The 20,194-nt window shown below is 39.0% G+C and overlaps 1 protein-coding gene across 2 annotated transcripts in view; it reads left to right on the top strand.

Moving 5' to 3' along the window:
- GMDS (GDP-mannose 4,6-dehydratase) overlaps nt 1-20,194 on the top strand; it is a 427,309-nt gene that overhangs the window by 57,724 nt on the left and 349,391 nt on the right. For both annotated transcript variants that reach the window (XM_040587295.1, XM_040587293.1), the window contains exons 2-4: nt 10,571-10,615; nt 14,253-14,340; nt 18,894-19,003. In XM_040587295.1, coding sequence (XP_040443229.1) covers nt 10,571-10,615; nt 14,253-14,340; nt 18,894-19,003 — 243 coding nt within the window. The remainder of the gene's footprint in view (nt 1-10,570; nt 10,616-14,252; nt 14,341-18,893; nt 19,004-20,194) is intronic.

Below are 20,194 nucleotides of genomic sequence, written 5' to 3'. Positions count from 1 at the left end.
TAAATAATGGATCACCCTCAAGGGGAAGGATGGGTGGAAAATGAATGATGCTCCTTCTCTTAGAATGAGGCAGAGGGAGAAGACAGATGGTTTGAGGCAGAGCAGCTTAGTTGATGTGCTGATGAAGAACTCCTTAAGGGCTGCTCAAATTAGTTTTCCGTATGCGATACAGTTCAGTATGGAAACTTCCTCTTTCTGAGTACTTTGAGCATATTGTAGTGATTCAATCCATAAGCATTTAGGAAGATTCATAAGATGTAAGGTGCAATTTCTTGACTTCTAGCTGTTGTCCTTATTTCCTGGGAGTGTTGGCTCAGCCCAGGCAAAAGCCAGATGGCAGGTGAACCTTACCAATACAAAGCATGAAGACCATTCCAAAGAGTCAGTTGCATGGTGGTGTTAATCCGTACTTTTTAATATCTTTAAAAGGAAGACCAGCGTGTTCATTTCGTGAACTACTTATGTATGCACATATCTGATAATCATCTTCTGGGGGCTTAGTGTTTTGTTCAAAGAAAAGTGCTAGTTTGAGTACCCACGTGTCTGAAAACAAGGCCCTCTTGCCCTTTGCTGTCATGTTTATATTTGATATTTAACAAAACCAAGAGTTCTCTTCCTGTGCCTGCTATGGACATTTTAAGTGCTTCTTAGGAAAGATAGGATGCTGCCAGCTTTAGTAAAAACTTGTACTAAAACCTGGATGTTATCTCCTTTGCATTTGCCTTTTTGTAAGAACTGCAGTTGGATCAGTTAAAATGTATCCTTGTGTCTCTTGGCAATTAAAGAATTTAGGAATTTTAAACAAATAACATTGTGATACTGTGTTGTTTGACTTTGTTAGGCTGTTATTAATGCAGGAATAAATGTAACAGAACAGTTTGCGAAGTAAGTGAGACAAGGAGGTTTCCATAGTATTTCCTGTAGTTCCTAGGGTGCAGAGATTCAAGCGAACCGCAAAGAAACCTTGAGATTAGAGGAAGTTACTACGAATGTAGACAAAAATGACTAAAATGTGTCCTATGTACTCAGTCTTTCCACAGCTTGTAAAGTCAGTTAAATATAACTGGTTTCAGGTTTTGTGGAACAGCAAATGAAAGAAGTTAAAGTAAGAAATGCTGGTGACAAGCTTTTTAAAGTAATTTGTTTTGATGCTGCTTAAAGGCTTCTTTGTGAAAGCTTTAAATAGTTCTTCTGTTTTCAGAGATCTATGCAAAACTGCATCATTCATTGCAACAAAAATGATGTGGAAATACTTAAACCGTATAGTTGCTTTACCTTGATATAGCTCTGTCCTAATCGTAAATTAGGAAGCTGTTAATGAAAGCTAGCTAGCTGAAAGGATTCTTTTGGTAACTGCACTTGTAGATGATACAAGGGGTTATTACTAACCCAAACTGCAAGTGGGTTTTAATACTGTATGAATTGGAGGAATGAGTATTGTGCTGCTGGTTTTGTAGTAGTTGTCTATTCCAAATCCTGTTCCTGACAGATAGGATAAGCAAACATGATTGCTCGCTTTCCCTTTCTAGTTCCCCCCAGACAAGAACCTTGGCAATTAATGAAACTGGGTGGGTTTTTTTTCCCCGCTTTGGAAGCTGACAAGGGAAAGCTGTGAAGTTGGGTACACAAGGCATTGTATGGTATCTGTAAATATAAGGATAACCTTCTGCAACCTTCTCTGAAAAAACACTGCATCCTTTTGCTGTCGCTTAGATAATCCTTATCCTGCTTGGCTTCTCGCCACCAGGAAGCCCAGTCCATGTGGCATCGGAATGCTTGATTAGCAAGAGCGGCCACATAGAACAGAGGTATCAGGTCTAATGTCCAATTTCAATCGCTCTATACTTAAATGTTTTAAGCATAAGTGCATTTATTGTATAGTTAAGCATGTTCACTAACAGTTGATTTTGCTTACAGAGGAAGACAGGCACATGTACTCTTGTTTAAAAATATCCAACAAAATGTGAAGCTGATTCTGGGCATAATAAAAACCTTGCAAAACATGGAATTCTGGCAAGTGTTATCTTTGGAAAAACTGGTTAAAAGCATTGTATTCAGATCTTTGTAGATTGTTTTTGACTTCACTAATTGTTTCTTCAGTTTTTTTTTGTTTTTGGGGTTTTTTTTTGTGTGAGGACAGTGTCTTGGAAGGAATAGGAAGAACTTGTCTTAAGATGCCTGTATTTTGTATTTTTCAATGAATTGGAATGTAGCTTTATTTAGGCATCAAAATACCTAATATACTCCTGTTACAGCAAAGAAGAGCATGGTGTTAAGAGTAAGCGCTGGGGAGCAACTCTTAAGAGCTCTCCTGTTACTGTTTCTTCAGTTTATCCCAAAGAAAAGATGATACAAATAGTCAAGTAAAGAGAGTAGTTTAACATGTAATATTTTGCTCCAAACATTGATACTCTTTCACAAGAGTTAAGCTTGGGATTTCTGTGGGGTTTTTTGTTTGTTTTGAAATTTCAATTGGATACTTTCTTTGCTATTCCATTGCAAAAGTATCAGGAAGTTTATTGCTGGGATAGGGTGTTTGGTTTGTGGTGTGTTTTCGGGTTTTTTTGTTTTCTTATTGTATCCCTTCCTGGTGTAAAGAGAAAGCTTAGCTCCCTGGAGCTCTGGGATGATGGTAGCTCTTAGGCTTGCTGGTCTTTTGGCCACTCTGAATATTTACAACTATGTGGAAAGTGTTGGGGGTCACCTTTTAAACACCTCTGTTATTGAAAATTGGAAAGTGTGAGAACCTTGACATGAAAAGATGGAGATTGCATAAACGAGCAGATTTCCTGAAAAAACAATTTGTGCTTCAGTAGAAGCCAGACCAGTAAAAACTGGGCTCCCACCACGCTGACTGGGAGAGGCGCTAGCTAAGAGACTAGTGCTCAGTTGCAACACAAGCTGTCTTGTCCTAGGACTTCAACTGTCCAGGAAACAGATTGGTTGCTCCCATGACTTGCAGACAATTTAATTGCAGGATATGTGCTTTTTTTCCACCACCATTCAATGAATATTGCAAGACTGGAGCTGTTAAAGCTCCAACAGACCAATCAAGTGTCCTTGACTGCATTTTCAAATTTCTAACCATGCAAACATTTAAGGAAAATAAAAGCTGCCTTACTGTGCATTGCTTTTCTACTCCAATTGGAATATGCTTGCTTTCTGGTTTTGTGTTTCTCTAAATAAAGTCATTTTTCAGACTAAATTGCTATGTACATATGTACACTGAGTACAGAAGAATGAATGAAAAAAGCTTTTTCCCTGTCTACACTCATTTACTTCTTCATTAGGCTTTGGTCTCATGCAAACAAGATGACACTGCAGTGCTCTATTTTGTTTTCTCTCAAATAACTGACCTCGTACCCTGTTAAGAAACATTGTCTTGGGCTAAACTTAGTCAGGTAGACTCTGGCACTGAGCAGCAGTTGCAGAGAGCCTGCTGAGCATCAGTGTGAGAGGCTGGTGCTACAATGGTGGAAGCAGCTTTAACCTCAGTAGCAGTAGTAGGCTGCTGCAGAGAAAAAAAAACAAAAACAAAAACAAACAAAAAAAAACCCCAAAAAACCCACCACACCAAAAAAAACCCACCCAACACCCAACCCAAAACCAACCAACCAACAACAAAAAAAGCCCAACAAACCCAAACATGTAGCTCTGTCTGGGAGTGAGGTAGATCCATTACTTCTGGTAGGATGTGTGTTGAGCTATGGTCATAGATTCAGGTGTCTTCCCCAGTTACAGTAATAGCCGTGTTACTGCTTTTGTTTTGGTTTTCCTCTGTAGCATTACAAGTAAAGATGGCATGCTAAGGTTTTGTAGTTTCCTCTTGGTGTCACTTCACAAAATTACTCGTCTGTCTTACACAGAACAGACACTGTATTTCTTCCAAAACAGTTTCTGAGCCTTTTGGTTTGTGACAACTCTGAACTTTCAGATTTTGAGGTCAAAATCATTCTTTTGAGAGCGTGTCCTACAGCTTAACCCTGGGTTTCCTGGTTTCCTTGCTCTGTGCAACTAGGTTCTGTCTGTGTGTTTGGGTTTCCACCGGGTAGCGTTTGGGGTGAATCTGCGTTAGGTGCAGGGGTTTCCCTCTGAGTGGGCTTAGTCACCTGGTGGGTTAGTCTGGGTACTCAGGGATGGGCACGTCCAAAATGCTCATAGCTGCTGCTGATTGGAGCTGCTGTTACTATTTCAGTAAGGTAAAAGACCATCTGATACCAGTAGCTTTCTGAAAGCAGGAGGAAATAGGGATGGGCAAAACAATCATCTTGCGGGTTTTAAAACTGTTACGGATTTCCCATTACAAACACTATAAGTAGAGGTTTTAATTTTCTTGTGGACTGTTGTCCATGTGATTTGCATTTCCATGTTTATAGACACATTCCTTCGATCCCTGTGGTTTCACTAGTGAGACAGAAAAATATAGCTAGGTTTTCTCTCAAATTCAGAGTTCGTAACTGTCTGCAGTATGCTAGTATAAAACAAACCATTCATATTTGGAGAACAAAGTAGTGTATTATGGCTTATAACGTGCATTCAGGAAAAAACTTGTTCTTTAGCATCTTCAAAAGGTTCTCTACTGATACTTTTCCTCTTTATAAAAATAGTTCTTTAGACATATCTGAAAACTAGTAGTTTGTTTGAGTATGTGAATGTTGGAGCACACAGCCTGAGAGTTTAGGAGCATGTTATTTAGGTTTTTTTGATAAGCTGTTTAGCACCTGACTGTTGTCACTGGGAGATTTGTGGTAAGTGTATTTGTAAATAACACATCGTGTCACAGGTTCCGGCAATCAGGAAAAAAACTTTAATATACTCAGTTTAATGGTGTAACTTTTTTTTCCCAAGATGAGATGTTGGAGTTTTTTGTGCGGTAGATGGAAGCTGTTTGATTATTGTAGAATATAATATTTGGTTTAGACTGAAGATTTTATACTTTAAAATATCAACACTTTAAAAAAATCAGCAGCACTGCACTGGTATACCTTACTGTTGGCTTAAGTTAACCCAAATCTCCTAACTGGTTGCCTCTCCTAATAGTAAGGAGGAAATTTCAATTATGTTTATTCTGTTCATGTTGGCTTGAGTGTGGTAAAGGGGTTTGTTCTTTAGCTGAAGCGTCTGTGCTAAGGTTCAGAGTAGAATAGCTGTAAATATTGATGATGAATAATGTTGTTTTGGATAAAGATAAGTGGGGGGAGGAAGGAAGAAAAACTTGTTGCTGTTGTCCATAACTGCAGTTGCAGCTCTTAATGTAACTTAATAGTTTACCAGTGGAATAGTGTATGAGGTCAGATGGAGCTCAGACTAGGAAATAACAGAGTGATTCACTTTTCCAAAGCAACTGTGCTGCTTCTTTTATTTTTGAACAATTCTTAATTGAAAAAGAACACAGTAATGTAATTAGAATGTTTTTGTTGTTGTTGCTAATGATAACTTTTCTTCATGCTTAATATTTTTTGTTGTACTGCAGTTAATGCTCTGCAAAAAGCCTTCAACTAAGGGAGTAATATTTTAAAACAAAGATTATTTTTTTTTTTAACATTTATTGCCTTTTGACTTTTTCTTTTGACTGCAGGAACAAAAGGACACTTGTTTCCCTATTCTTACTTGGCCAGAATACAAATCAAAATAGCAAAATAGCTACTGCATTTGGAGGGTGGCAGCTTTAATAAATCAGTTAAACATTTCAGAGTTCATAATTCTTCCTTTCTTTCAGTATGGAGAATTTTTTATGAACACTTTAATGCTTTACATTGACTGTTGCCTTGAAGACTTGAGACAAAGTGTAGCACTGTTCTGTTTGTAGTAGCTGCAAAAAATTACTGATTTCCTCTGTAAATCACTGGAAATGATTAAAGTATGCATTTTTCAGCAAAAATAACATTACACTGTTTTACTGTCTTGGATAATTTTTTTTTGAAGGAAAGCTGTTCCGAGTGCTACAAAAAATGAATAGTTGTGATTATGGATTGTTACTAAAATCATTTAGATGTTGTTTTAGTGGTGTGCGTTCGCTGCTCCAGAGGATCTGTCACCATACTCGAGCTTAAGTCATTGAAATAGTGTTAGCTTATAGCTATGCAAAAGTTTAAAATTCAATGAAGCAACCATTTATTGTGCAAGGCTACTAGTGGCACAGGTTCTGCATAATTCAATGGAAAGATAAACCATTCAAACAAGGTTAAATGACAGTGCACTGTTGGTAATGTTACTGCAGAAAGATCCCTTTAAGAAATAAAACCCATGTCCTGTGGCTGAATGTGTGCCTCTTCTCTCCATGCACTGTCTCTCCCAAACAGATTAACTGAACCTATCAATTTAACTTCAGCAGACCACAGCTATAGTTTGTAGTTCAAAAGGAATTTAGAACAACTATGAATGACCTTGATAATTGACACCATCTATAGTCTGAAATTCCGTAATTCACCTTTGTGGTATTATTCCTAAGGGCATGACACTAGCCTTACTCAATATTGAATTTTATAAGTATAACCAACTTTAGTCTTTCATGCAATATGTGGAAAATTATGACACTTTTTTTTCCAAAGGAATAATGAAATCTGGAAACTTGGGTTTTGTGACACACAGAAGTGCAGAGCAGAGCTATAAGTATGTAGCAAACTGACAGATATTTCATCATACGTGCCTGCTGTAGAAATATCAAAAACCCAGCACCTCCCTCAAACAGTGCATCTGACAGTGAGGGTGTTGCATTTTTATGTTCTCAGGCTTTATGTATAATCCATTTGCAAATGAGCTGGCACGAGGAGCATGGGAGACAGCACAGAAGTCAGGCTCTCTTCCCTGCTGTGTTATCTGGTGAAGTGGTACTTTGCAAGTGACCTTGTCTCTCATGGCTGGGAGTCAGCTTTGGGAGTCTGATACTAGCAGCTCCGTTATTTCTAAAGCAGAGAGACGGGCTGTTGGTGGACAGTTTCTCTAGGAATGCTGCAGCAGGATTTCTCAGTCCTTTGCATGACTTTGGGATTTCATAACGTTGCACGTTTGTAGGGAAATGTCATTTTTACCACTGTACTGTGGGGATGTTTCTTCTCAAATGTTTATACTACCCCCCTGCAATGGGAGCCCTTTCTCCTCTATGTTATACGGTTAATATACTTGCATCACTTGCGTTAGATTTTTAATTCCTTTTCCCTCTTGAAAAAGCATTCCGTATACTTCACCTGCAGGTCAGAAATAGTAATAAGAAGAACCCAGTTCTTCTTCCTCTTGGTCTCTTTTCTCTTGTTTCTTCATCCATCTAGTACATTCTTCCACTCCTTATTAGCAGAGAGAAGCTGCGGGGAAGAGGGACTCTCCTCCTCTAGATTACGCTCACTCAGGTAGGACATAATCTAGTTCTTGAATCCAGGAGCTTTGCAGAAGGATGTTGGAACTGGCCATATCAAAGGAAGAAGGCAAAGATGTCTTGCATTTGAGCTTGCTTTTACAGCCTGCTCTGACTGTGTCAATAAAAATCCAAAACGAGCCTGTTGCAAATGGAATTTCCCTGCGTAGAACATTGCAAAGTAAGAGATTTGGATTGTTATACAGTCTGTTTATTTCCACTTCTTTTCAATTTTCTGTATAAATGATCCTATTCTTTGCTCATGGATCAAGTCAAACTTGATGCTTTTTTTATTCTAGGTATTTGTGGCAAAGCACTGTCTAGCTCTTGTTTATGTCTCAATTTCTTCACTCTGGAAAGGGTTTTCTTTGATAGTCTGTCAAAGCTTATTGAAGTTATTGACATTAACTACTATATTAAATATAAAATATTGCATCCTAAAGTTGTCTCACTCTAGTTTATGTGACTGTTTTCTTTTGTCTGGGAATTTTACAGACATGTTGTAAGGCAGCTGCAGTTGGAAACCTGCTGTTGTGTCTTGGAAGCCAGCTGAAGTATCATTCTTTGTATGTGGTTCCAAACTACTATTTGGCTGAAGACAGCATAGTGATTCTTCAAGTCTGATATGTCAGAGTGTGCTGATGAGGAACTGTTTTAACTGAGGTGGTTTATTTAATCAGTCTTGTTAAACTGTTTTGATCGTTCAAGCTGGTCTGACGTATCTGTGCAGTCAGGTCTCATTGCAATCCAACTGAAGGCAGTTTGTAGGCTATTTTCTTTTAAGACTGATGTTTTGGCCACAGACAAAGGGAACTACTTCTGTCTTCTAAGGTGGTGTTGATTTGTTATAAACTAGATAGCAGTAGCTGGGTACTTTATGTTAGCAAAAGCTCGCTCTCAAATGTGCCAACACTTTTAAAGTAGAATAGCGTATTGCCCAGTGCAGAGAGCATAGTAACCAAGCACTCTCATGTACAGACTGGGTTTTTTGCCTTGCTTTTGTGGTTGACTTAGGGGGAGCGGCGTACCTGTATAGTACCGCGATGATCAGATTGGATGCTGGATATACTAATGCTTTGCTGATTGCATGTGCTCACCGCCACCTAAGCTGGTATAGGCTTTTTTCAGTATTGAAGAGGATATGATTTAGACCTATAGTCTTGGGGTAAAACATCCAGTGAAATAGGGTCAAGGTGACTATAAGACTTGCTTACAAAAGGGAAGACCTTGCCTCCCAGTCCCTAACTTCATGGACTGACCCAAGTCATGCATTTCATGCTGGTCCATGACTACTCAGATCAAAACCAGGAATGGATATGTTTGGCAGTGTGTGGCTCAAATAAAGCAAAATCTGCCAACCCTAACAAAAATTGAAATTTGTTGCTAAACGCCTAGCTCCTGTATTATTCCTTTCCTGACTTAGTGACTCCTGAATCTTCAAAGCTCTGATTGTAGTATAAATGGAAATCAATAGCTTTGAGAATAGAATATCTGTGAGTAATGCAGTCTCCTATCGATAAAGGCTTAAATCACTTATAGAGCGTGCTTAATATTTGCTCCTTGACCTCATTAGGAAAAGATGGAAACCATACTATCCTTACAAGCTGCACACTCTTTGACACTTTGATCACTGTTCTGATTGCTGTTTGCATTGACAGCTGCTGTACTGAAAAGAAAAGGAAGGGAAACGTGAAACTTGGGGGCTGTGTGAGATATGGTATCACAGTGCAGGACAGCATGAACCTGCACTGTGTGCAGTTACCAGACAGTAAATCAGCTGTGCTGTGCTAGAGGCAGAAAACAGTAGCTTTCACACTTGCTGCCTGTTTCCCACTCATTGTAAAGCCCAGCCCTATCACTTGATAGACCTGGAAAGGAAACGCAGAGGAAGTGAGTGCCACTGCTGGTGCAAAATGTTCCAGGGCGACTGGAAAGTTTGAGCAATGGCCTGGGTGAGAAGAACAAGACCTTATTGACAGGGTTCAATCCTAGTCAAGTCTGTTTCCCATCAACTTCCTAAGTAATCACAGCCCTTCTTTTTTCATCTCCTTTGCACTTTCTGGGTCTCCCACTGTCACCTTATTTATATGTTTGTTTTAGTGGACTGAGTGACCAAGGAGAATCAGGTACCAAAGAGATGTCAGTTTAGTTTTGCACTTCGGTGTCTCTGGCCGTGATCATGGCAGAGCAGATCCCCATAGTAGAGTTTAAGCATGTAAGTATAGGTGGCATCTTATGTTTTAGTGGTCTTTACGTGGCAAGTCAGTTGACTCTGGGGGAATACTCTCACACATTAAAGGAACAAGTTCAAAAAGTCAGTGAAAAGATGCAGATTCTTTGGGCATGGATAATATTTACAGAATTGGTTCGCGAGCACTCTTCTGGAGGGGTAAGCTTTGCTGGGTTTGTGATGGTGCGTACACATTTATAAGGATAATACGACTTATTGTGTTTGGTAATCCTGGCAATAATGATGCCAGGAAAATAATCTTATTTCAGGAAAACATGTGCTAGCATGTGTTTTGAAGTATTTGCTTTCTGGGAGTTTGTTTGACAAGGATTTAAAAGCAAGAAAAGAAAAAAGAAAAAAAAAAAACCAAAACCCAAACCAACACAAACTCTCAACCCTCAATGATATATAAAATGCGAAAATGGCTTGTATTCTGTAGTATAAATATGGGGTGTGCTATGGATGTTTTTGAAAATTCAGTTGGTTAGGCAAGCAGAATTATTGCTGCCCGCAGAAGGCTTGTGGAAGAAACGTGTGTGCAAGGGAGACATGAGTGTGACACAGTGCTTACAGAGGCATGTCAGTTTGCAGAGTATGCCAAGCTTGCACCAATTTTTCAAGCATGTTTTTCCTTCCTTGTCTCCAAAATGGTTCGAATACAATAACTGCGGTTAGGATATTTTGGAAAGATGTCCCCAGGCGCTTCATAATGGAGCTTGGGAAGATATTCAAGAGAGAGTAGTTCTCAACCAGTATTTGTAAGCAAGTTATCTTAAAATATACTGCTTCTTAATCTAAAATTATCCAAAAGGAGTCTGTTGTATTTTTGGGTCAGTGTATAAATCTGGAGAAATCAAAGTATATGCTTGTTAACCCGGTCGACTCACTGCATATTTCTTTTTTTCCATTTTTTGAGACCTCAACCAGTCCCAATCTCCCAGGCCCATTCACTGTGTTTCTAACATTTTCCTATATTTTACTCTTCCCAGGATGGATCGTACTTGGCTGAGTTCCTGCTGGAAAAAGGCTACGAGGTGAGTGACTCGGTGACCGGCTGTGGGCTGATGGAGTCGTTTGGATGCTGCAGCTCCAGCTTCCTCTGCTTCTGTCCTTCTCTGTGTATGTTTTCCACTCCAACCCTAGATAACAAATCAAAACTCCGGAGAGGAATGTGCAACATGGCCTGTAATCATGCCAGCTTATTGTACTATTTATCATCTAACGTCCACTGGTGGATTCCCTCTTCTCCTCAGGGTATAGCTGCTTTGCATGTTTCCCGCCAACTCAGATAAGCAGCGACCTGTGTGAGCCAAAACTGTAAGGAATTAGGGAATAATTTATGATGCAATGTACCACATAAAGCATTAAGAATCTCTTGTTTGTTCTGTCCCCCCCTGGCTGAAGGTCCTTCTATTTTGGCAGTTATACTCCAGCAATGAAAACCTTGCATTTTGCTTTCTCTGTTTAAAAAGCAAAAAAAAAAAAACACCCCAAAACCCAAAAATATACTTTGGTAGTGTTATTTTCCACCCTGTCTCTTGGATTAATTATATTCTTGCTTAGCACATGATTTTCTTTTTTTTTCCCTTAAAATAAAGGAAGTTCGATTCCTTCTCAATGCATAATTTTCCCTGGCAAAATAGTCTTTTTTTTGTGGCCCACCAAAGAAGCAATCACATTTTTATGGTATGATTTGATAGTTTTGAACTGTTGTGGGCATATATGTGAGAATGTTGGCCTTCTCAGTCATGAAAGAGGCTTCCAAAATGTGTGATAATGGAAGGAAAGGGGTGGTCAAATTAATCTTGCCACAATGTATTATTTCTGGGGGTTTAGTAAAAGTTAATGCTCGTTCTAAGATTGGATTTTATTTATTCTGTCTTAATACTGCTTCATAGCTTAGAAGTCTCTTCTTAGTCTCGGCTTTCCATGCTTTTGCATGTGGCCAATCTTGCCTTGCTTATACCATCCTTTTGCTCGCTTGGTTGATTGATCTGCTTGTTTGTGGTTGGTTTTCAGTGTTGTAAATCGGTTATTTTTACTATTTCTCCATTCCATTTGGGGAAGAGAGATATCGTTGTGGTTGCTTCTGCTACTTTAAAGGCAAAAGCACACACTCTTTCCTAGTCTACAAAGGAATTAGGAACTGCTAACTGCAATTAAACCAAAACATAACCCTTTCCACAATGGAAAGGTTACAATAATTGGGTAAAGGGTTTTTTCTTCTGTTCCTCAACTCTCCATCTATTTGTTGGAATTCTTTCCTGTGTTCCCAGTTAGGGACCTCTGTTCCTGAATAACTGAACACAAGAGTAGACTTGATAATGTACTGCCTCCCTAACTGAGATGGTTCATTTAAGTTTTTTTAAATTTCAGTCTATTTAAAGATCAAGCCCTGTTGAGAAAAATTCACTGATCTTACATACTTAACTAGATTAACCAGTTTGCACACATTTTGGCTTGTCACAAAGTTTGTATTTCACCTGTCCCATGCAGACAAAGGTACCTTTCATCAGTTTTTTTACGGTAATATTGCTGTCATGGATTAAGCATTTGGCAGGTTTTCTTTCTCTTGTATGTGCATACCAGAAAAAGGAGTGGGAGGGAAAAAAAAACCCACCAAAACTGGGTTTATATGTTTTCTTGTTATTGCTGGATGCAGGGTCTTGTCTGTCTGCTGAAACATTTTGAAGTCCTGGGGTGATTGTGTTTAGTACATATCATTGGTCAAATGTTCGTATCCCAGTCATTCAGCTGACACACAGCTCTTGCAAGCACAATCTTTCATCAGGCTTTGAGCTAGCAAGATTTGACTTTTTCATCAATCATTTGCATGAACTTGAATTTCAGCATGATTCCATTTGGAGATAGATAATTGAGAGCTCAAGAAGTCTCTCATCAGGACTTTAAGCTGAAATATTTCATTTTGTTATGAGTTGTAGAGCACTTCAGTTACCTTCCTTTAGAATAGTTTGATGCTTTAAAACTGTGAGGTCTGATTTTTTTACTCAACAAAAACAGATGTTCATTTGACTACTCAAAATAGTTCCAACATCTTCTGCAAAAGTGAAGTTTTTATGGAAGTGTCTTTTTCAAAGTGTTTCTCTGTAAACCTTATGTCCCTATAAATTTTTAACACATTCTATAAATAATTATTTCGATGAGGCTTTCACCTACATAAATTTGAAAATGAATCTGCATAAATTCATTATTTGATGGGAATTACATTTGCAGGACCATGTTTCTTAGTTCCCCATTGATCCTCAAAATGAAAATATTTTACTCAGTAGTGGGAAGTTTAGCATTTGAATTGTAGAACAAGGTACGTTGTGAGCCTGTGGTGTGGCTGGGCACACAAGAGATTTTGTGCAAGGAAACTGGCATCATAAATGTGACTTGCAAGTTGTAAACACAAAGCTATTCAGCTGTTGTTAGAGAACCTACCACCAAAATGTCATTCTTAATGCAGCAACTGGTCTCACTGTGGTTGTGCGTATCTTTTTTCTCAGTTAAGTTTAAGACTTAAGATGGTGTTTTCTATGTCAGTGACTGCAGTTTGTGTTATGTGTAAAACAAAAATCCCCAAACAAAACCAAACTAAGACCCAAAACACTGTCTGTTCTTGCTAGTATATTCTCACAGGTACAAGTTAACATGAAGCGAGAGAGTGAAGTGATGACCCAACCCAACCAAGTGTAGGATGCATCGAAGCGTAAGAGATCACTTTCAGAAATAAAGGGCAGGGAAGAGTGGAGGACAGTTGGGTGCAGAAGCTTGATTTCTCTTGTGCAAGGACAATTTCTGCAGCTGGTAACCTAAACTAATGTGAATTTTGGCAGCAGGCATTTGACTGTCTTACATAAGGAGGAAACAGGATCAGTGTTCAAACAATTTCTCTAATGTTAGACACAAATGGGCTTTTCTTTAATGTTAGTCAGAACCAGTGTTGTTTTTTTTTTCACCAACTTATTTATCATGGCTAGTTAAAGGAAATTCCCAACCTGTGTTTCAGCCTTAGGCTTGCCTGTGTGTCTCATAACCCACTGGAGAACACTGACTCATGAGGTCCACAAAACAGCACTGCCTGTTCTGGCTGTTCCTCCAACACCCCAGAAAGTGAATAACAGCTGTTTTCTAAAAATGTATTTGGGTCTTGCAGCTGCCGCCCCCTCTTTCCTCTTGTGTTCCTTTTCTTCTCTCTGCCCTCTCTCTCCTTTCCCTAGTCCCATCTCCTGCTGCTGCTTTTTCCATGCCCAACATCTCAGGTTCTAGAGAGACTTCTCTGCAGCCAGGGAGAAGTGGTTGTCTTGAGATTCATATATTGCTTCTTCAACTCCAGTAATGCTGGCAAGTCTCACTCACTAGGAGATGGTGCTCTAGGGCAATTCAGTGTGATTTCTGTACTGTGTGTGATGCTGGGGCTGCTAGTGGTGTCAACAAGGGAGAATGTGAAACCACTCATGGGTACTAAAATAAACATAACTGCATCAGAGCTCATCTCCAAGAGTTTTGTTATGATTTGGTTAACCGTCTGCCTTTAGGAGTAGCGGCGATCTCTGATTACCTGGTATAAGGGTTGGGCCCACGTATATGAAAAGAGTGATGGTGATGAACACTTCCCTCTTAATGTTTACCACTTTGCTCATGTATTTTTCCTTGTTCAATTCCCAGGTACATGGCATCGTTCGTCGGTCTAGTTCTTTTAATACAGGCCGGATTGAACATCTCTATAAGAACCCACAGGCTCACACTGAAGGAAGTAAGACTCTGGTTTTATATTTAAAGTTGTTTTTTTTTTTTCAGTCTGTATTGTGTGCTTGGTGGAGAAAGGTCCCCAGGAGCAGTAAGGGAATCCCAGTTTTCTCTATCTAAATGTTATTAATGAGTAGCAATTTTCAAGCTGTGCTTGACTTTGTATTGGTTATTTAAATCAACCCCCCTTGATAGCTAAGCTTCCCTTTTCCCTGCTTGTCGTAGCTAGTTGCTCTGTCTCAAAAAGAAAAGAGACTGTTTTTCTCTGATGAAAATGTGACACAAAGTATAGATATTGTGTGTGAGTTACCAAGAGGGAAAAATGAGAGGCCCAGGAAGGCACTTTCTGCTGTGTAGAGATGCTGACCCAGTTCACGCATAGCTAGGCTGTAGCAATTGGAAAATGGCTGGGCTTGCAAAAAGCTATGTGTGGTTGAAAACACAAAGATACTGGACTAGTAAGTATTTAATTTTTTTTGAGGCGGTTATCTTAAGCATTCCACTTCTGTTCTCTCGTGAGCTGTTCAGTGCCTGATGGAGGTGAAAGTTTGGGGACAGTCTGTGTGACAGCATGAATGAAACATGATCAATTCTTACTGATGACAAGAAGAATGAATCTTTGGACCTTCTGAATTTCTGCACCCAAGGAAATGATTACCTGTTCCCTGAAGGAAAGGCGTTGCTTTTTGCAATTTACTGACAACTTACTGCATTCTGTTACCAATGATAATTTGGAAAGCTGCAATCGTTACCTTCAGCGTACACTTTGCAAAAATTGAGTATTTTACCTTAAAGAAGGTTAACTGGTCACTTAATGAGAAGAAACTCAAATGTTAGATGGCTCCAGTTCTGCAGAAGGATTGAGTGTTTTAACAAGCATACACTTCTTACGCTATGCATATTTTGTAGAGTTGTGCAGACTGATACTGTTCCAAATAGTCCGATTTAAGGTACTGTTATGGTAAATATGTCCATGCTGTAAATAAATCTCATGTCTTTTGAAGTCTGCTTCCCATCACAGTTAAACAGAGCCTGATTTTATTGAATTGTGATATGTAATGCAAATTTTAGATTTCGCTTGACCTTTGCTTGTAATTTTTTAAAAAATACTTAATTACTGACATGGCTTCAGTGGTATTTGCTGTGAATAGTTGCTACTTACTGTACATTGCTCCTTAAAACATCTGATTGAGAAAGGGGTAAAATTGAATAAAATATCTTCATGAAGGATACTGAAACCTGTGCTTCCGTCAAGGACAATGTAAGAACTGTGTTTCCCATGACTTAAATTCATGGCTCATGAGCTAAAATGAAGCAAAAGAAATGAAACGGGAACCAATGCATTGTGAGGACCATCTTGTGAATATGGAAAGTGATTTGAGAAGACAATGTAGATGGTGATAAATATGTATATGAACATTTAAGGAAAGGGATGGAAGAAAGGAAAAAGAAAGCAAACCTTAAATGTTTTTCCCCACTTCTTATCTCATTTTCCTTTAACTGAGGAATGCAGCCATATGAATGGGAGGAGGAGGAATTGGACTTGGAATCTCAGGAAAGGCTGCTCCATGGAAACTGTTTGGAAACAATGGGTTTCCAGGCAGTACTGGAGGAAGCAAAGAAGCAATAGTGGCTGATGAGAGCAAACCCTAATTTTGTCTTTTCCCTATGTTCTTCCCATGAGGAATTGATTACACATTGCAAGATGATGATCTTCATTGACGGTGAACCTCTTAATGAAAAAAAAAAAGCACGTAGAGGAAGCAAGAAGGAAAATAAGGTGTTTCCTGAAGCAAGCCCTCCAGCTATTGCTTGCTAAGAAGGTTTTTAGATTGGATAACATGTCAAAACTTCTGAGTTTTAGTAATCTGATCCGTGTTTATAAATCTTTGTACCAAATAAACCCCGTTTCTAGTAAGTGCTTCCACTTAACCTATTACTCTTTGAAAGACCTCTTTTTCATGGGTCAGAAAATGAACAAAGCCTCATGCCCTGCTCCCCTTCAAAAAAGCCATTTGGACAAGAAGCTTTGAAGACTTGATGGTAGACCAAAATGGACATTCCCCTGTCAGAGCTTTAAACTTAAGGTAATTGTGAGAGGGTACCTCTGATGCTCAGCTCAGTCCAGCTGGCATCCCACCTTCCCCTGGGAAGCTCTGAGGCTGCTCTCTGGCCAGGGCATGGTCAGAGAACTGGATGTCTTTGGTGTAGGAAGAGGGAGCCTGTCTGTGGCACCTCTTACCTGCTGAGCTGCTGCTGGAGAGGAAGCAGTTGCTCTTTCAAACCCTAAGGCTCCTACAGAGCTGCTGCTGCTCCCTGGCCCGTCTCTTGTAACAGTGTCCTCTGCTTGTTCCTCTCTGAAAGGCTGGCTCAGTTGGCAGGGAGATTTCATTTAACTCTCAGCCAAAGTAAGCAGAGGAAGAAGAAGAAAGGCCCCTGTTGCCTAGGGGAAGCGTTCTTTCTGGTGCAGAAAGGGTAGTGCATTTGGGTTCTTCCCTGATCCCACCAGTCTGCAGAGCTGGCAGTTACAACTTTTTTCAGGACATCAGAGAACTTGGTTAGGTGGTGCTTGCTCTTGGTCTCTTTTTAGTGTTGCAAGAAAAATGCAGCAGTTGTTGAGGTGGTCTGGACACCAATAGTTTTGAGAATTGCAAGTTAGCACCAATATCCAAATACATGTTATCCTACAACCATTTGGGATGTTGTGTATGCTGCGGTCAACAGGCAGAACTGGTTTCATGTATTGAATTTCATTTAGGAAGCAGGACAGCTGCATCCCATACAAGTGGAAACATGGTGTTCCAACACAGCCTGTATAGAGCTGGTGGCAGGAATGAAGGCAGCCCACATCATGGATAATTAATAAGTATGTGCAAAAAGGGTCCATAACCTGCTTGCCAGCCTTCATACTTAATCACTGTTAGCTTTTTTTTTAAGAAAGTTGTATTATAATTCCCATACCTGTTAGCCATAGCTTCAGCTGGGTTTTGAAGTTTCTTCAGAACTGACCTTTTTGAGCAATGTGGATGGTAAAAGCACACCTCAAGACCATACTGTGACTTGATGGGTTGTATCACTTTATCAGCCTGGAGTCTCAAGGACCTGTTAAATAGCAATTTGCAAAGCTGAACACCTGAAAACTGTGTGATCTCTTGCTTCCTTGCTGCCTTAAAATGTTAAAAAAAAAAAAAAAAAAAAAAAAAAAAACAACCACTAAAACCCCACTAAAACATTTTAAAGAAAAATTAATTTCACATATCTCTGCAGCATTTTAATAAAACCTAGTATGGATTCATAGGGTAGTCTCTTGTAACAAACCTTGTATTTCTTGGTTTCAGAATTAAAAAAAAAAAATAAAAAATCAAGTTGATTAGATCTGTAGATGATACAGCCCCCCAAAAGTGGTGACCATTGCCAAATGGGAAGACTTCTAGACCGTACTGAAATAGGAATTCCTTCTTTGCCCTGTGTGTCTTATCTTTAGGAAAATGTAAATGAATTTATTAAGGTCAAAAACATCAAATGAAACTAGATAAATATGGCAAGTAAATGTAAACAGCTAATTCGTCAATAGTTACAACAAGATTTTTTTCTTTTTGTTGAATAAATACATGAATAGTAGTGTGATGCTATGATATATCCACCCACCCACCCCACGCCCCAATAAGAGGAAAATGAGACCTGTTTCATCAGAATAAATTTTACTTCTGGAATAACGTCTTGGCAGGTCAGGATGTAAGTCCAAGGACAAGTTGATAAGCCATTGCAAACCTGCTCTTTTGATTTTGACAGAAGTTGCTCTCATGCTCTTACCTACTTTTTCACACACAAATTAGAAAGTAAGTCAGGAAAGGGTAAATAACAGCTCTTTGATGTATCTAACCGCCTTTGAGATTTTGGTGTGTAATACTGTGAAGCATGTTTCATTGGCAGTTACCATGTCCTCTGAAATTCCTTTCAAGTGTGTGTCTATTTTTTAAATGGAAAAAACAATAGTAATAAATGTAGTGGCTTGTACTGTAATGTTACCTGACTGTTCATCTTGTAGGTACCTTAAGCATTTTTGTTGTGTTGTGGAATTATTCACAATGAGGAATTTAAACATGTGCTGCATCTTGGGAAGGAGGAGAAAGCTATCTGTGTATGCTTAAGTTGTTATTAAAAACCCTTGAATCAAAGGTTGGAAGCCTGAATTAAAATGATGGGGGGGTGTTGTTTGGGGTTTTTTTGTGGCTGAAATTCTATATATGACATTGATCTAATTCAGGCAACATGGGTTAATGATGTGTAAACTATTAAACAAATTATATAAATGTTGCTAGGTAAATCAGATTATTGAGTAAAGAATCTGAAATGGAATTCATTACTCCTGCAAGGAAACATATTTTGTGCTTTTAAAGCAGGGAAGAAAACAAAGCAAAAACTTGTTCAGCCAGTGATCTCTTAACTTTTTCCAATAAATGTTTAGTTGGATTTTAAACCTGGGATAGGATTTGGACCAAGAATCCCATATTGTTCTGGGACTAAAGTGTATTAACTCTGTGTTCTTAAACTCTGAAGACATGAAGCTGCATTATGGTGACCTCACGGACAGCACCTGCCTGGTGAAGATCATCAATGAAGTCAAACCCTCTGAGATATACAACCTGGGAGCTCAGAGCCACGTCAAGGTGAGTAGCTTCTGACGCTGAGAATTGTGAGTGTGTGTTGGTGGATGATATATTGCTTTGATTATCTTAGACTGCAGCATTTATAGTTATTTTAACAGCTGTTAACTCTGACAGGTAAAGGCTGTCTTAAATCAAGATAGTTGTGTTTCCTGCAGTGCGGAATTACTGTGTGTCTTGCTACTGAATATATATAAAGACATCAGAATAAGAGAGGTTAAATTGTCATTATCAGCAAAATCCACAGGTTGAAAAATCTGATTTTTCTACCATATGAAACAACATTTGCTGTAGAGTTTGCTGCTGATCCGTCCTGTTGTTAGACCAAACAGTGCTTAGAACCACATTATTCCATCAGCATTAAAATTAATATACCTATGTATCTGAGTGTGTCACTTGTGGAGTAGCTTTGCCTATAAAAGTCTTCATGCGGGTGGTATTCTTTGAAAGATTGACCTACAAATAGAGAAAACAGCTTTGTTACTGCTTGCAGTATTATAGTGTTTCTGGGATTTGGGTTGGAAAAAATCAAGTTACAGACACTGAAACAGAAAGGACTTGTTGAAGATGAGTAACTTGACCCTGGTAAGTACAGCTGCATCATAAGGAAAGAAAATGGATGGTGGAGAGGTTAACCTTAATTTCCATTTAACATATGTTAAGCTGCATTGCTCTATCATGGAATAGCTCAGTTTACTAACAAGTGACCTCTGCTTGCAACAACCTCATCATACTTCACTTCATGATTACAAACTGAAACTGATGGCCAGGTAGCAAATTGTCATTGAAATAAATTGTCAGTCAGTCATGTCCTGTCCTTATTGCATGCAGTGTGAAAGTATTCTTAAGTGGTAATAGTCCCTGGCCTCTCTTCAAGTGAGAACTGAAGGAGCATTTAAGCCCCATGAAAATCAGTTTCCCTTTAGTTTTGTAAGCCAGCCTTCTTACAAAAAGCAATGTGTTGTTCCTATCACTCTGCAAGCCTTGAAACGCAGCAAGAGGAAACCAGTTATTGACAAGATGAACAGCAGAATATAGAGGGGAAATGAGAATAATTTTGCTTTTAAATTGCTTGCATGATTGAATTACTCAGTTTGCTCTGTGGTAAACATGAGTCTGGATGGGTTTATTAGCTCAGGTACAGCAGTACAAGAACAAGGCAACATGAGTCCAAGGGCAGCTTTGGTCGGAAGG

The sequence above is a fragment of the Falco naumanni genome, chromosome 3, assembly GCF_017639655.2.
Source record: "Falco naumanni isolate bFalNau1 chromosome 3, bFalNau1.pat, whole genome shotgun sequence".
NCBI classification, from domain to species: domain Eukaryota; kingdom Metazoa; phylum Chordata; class Aves; order Falconiformes; family Falconidae; genus Falco; species Falco naumanni.
This window is presented reverse-complemented; position numbering and strand designations above follow the sequence as displayed.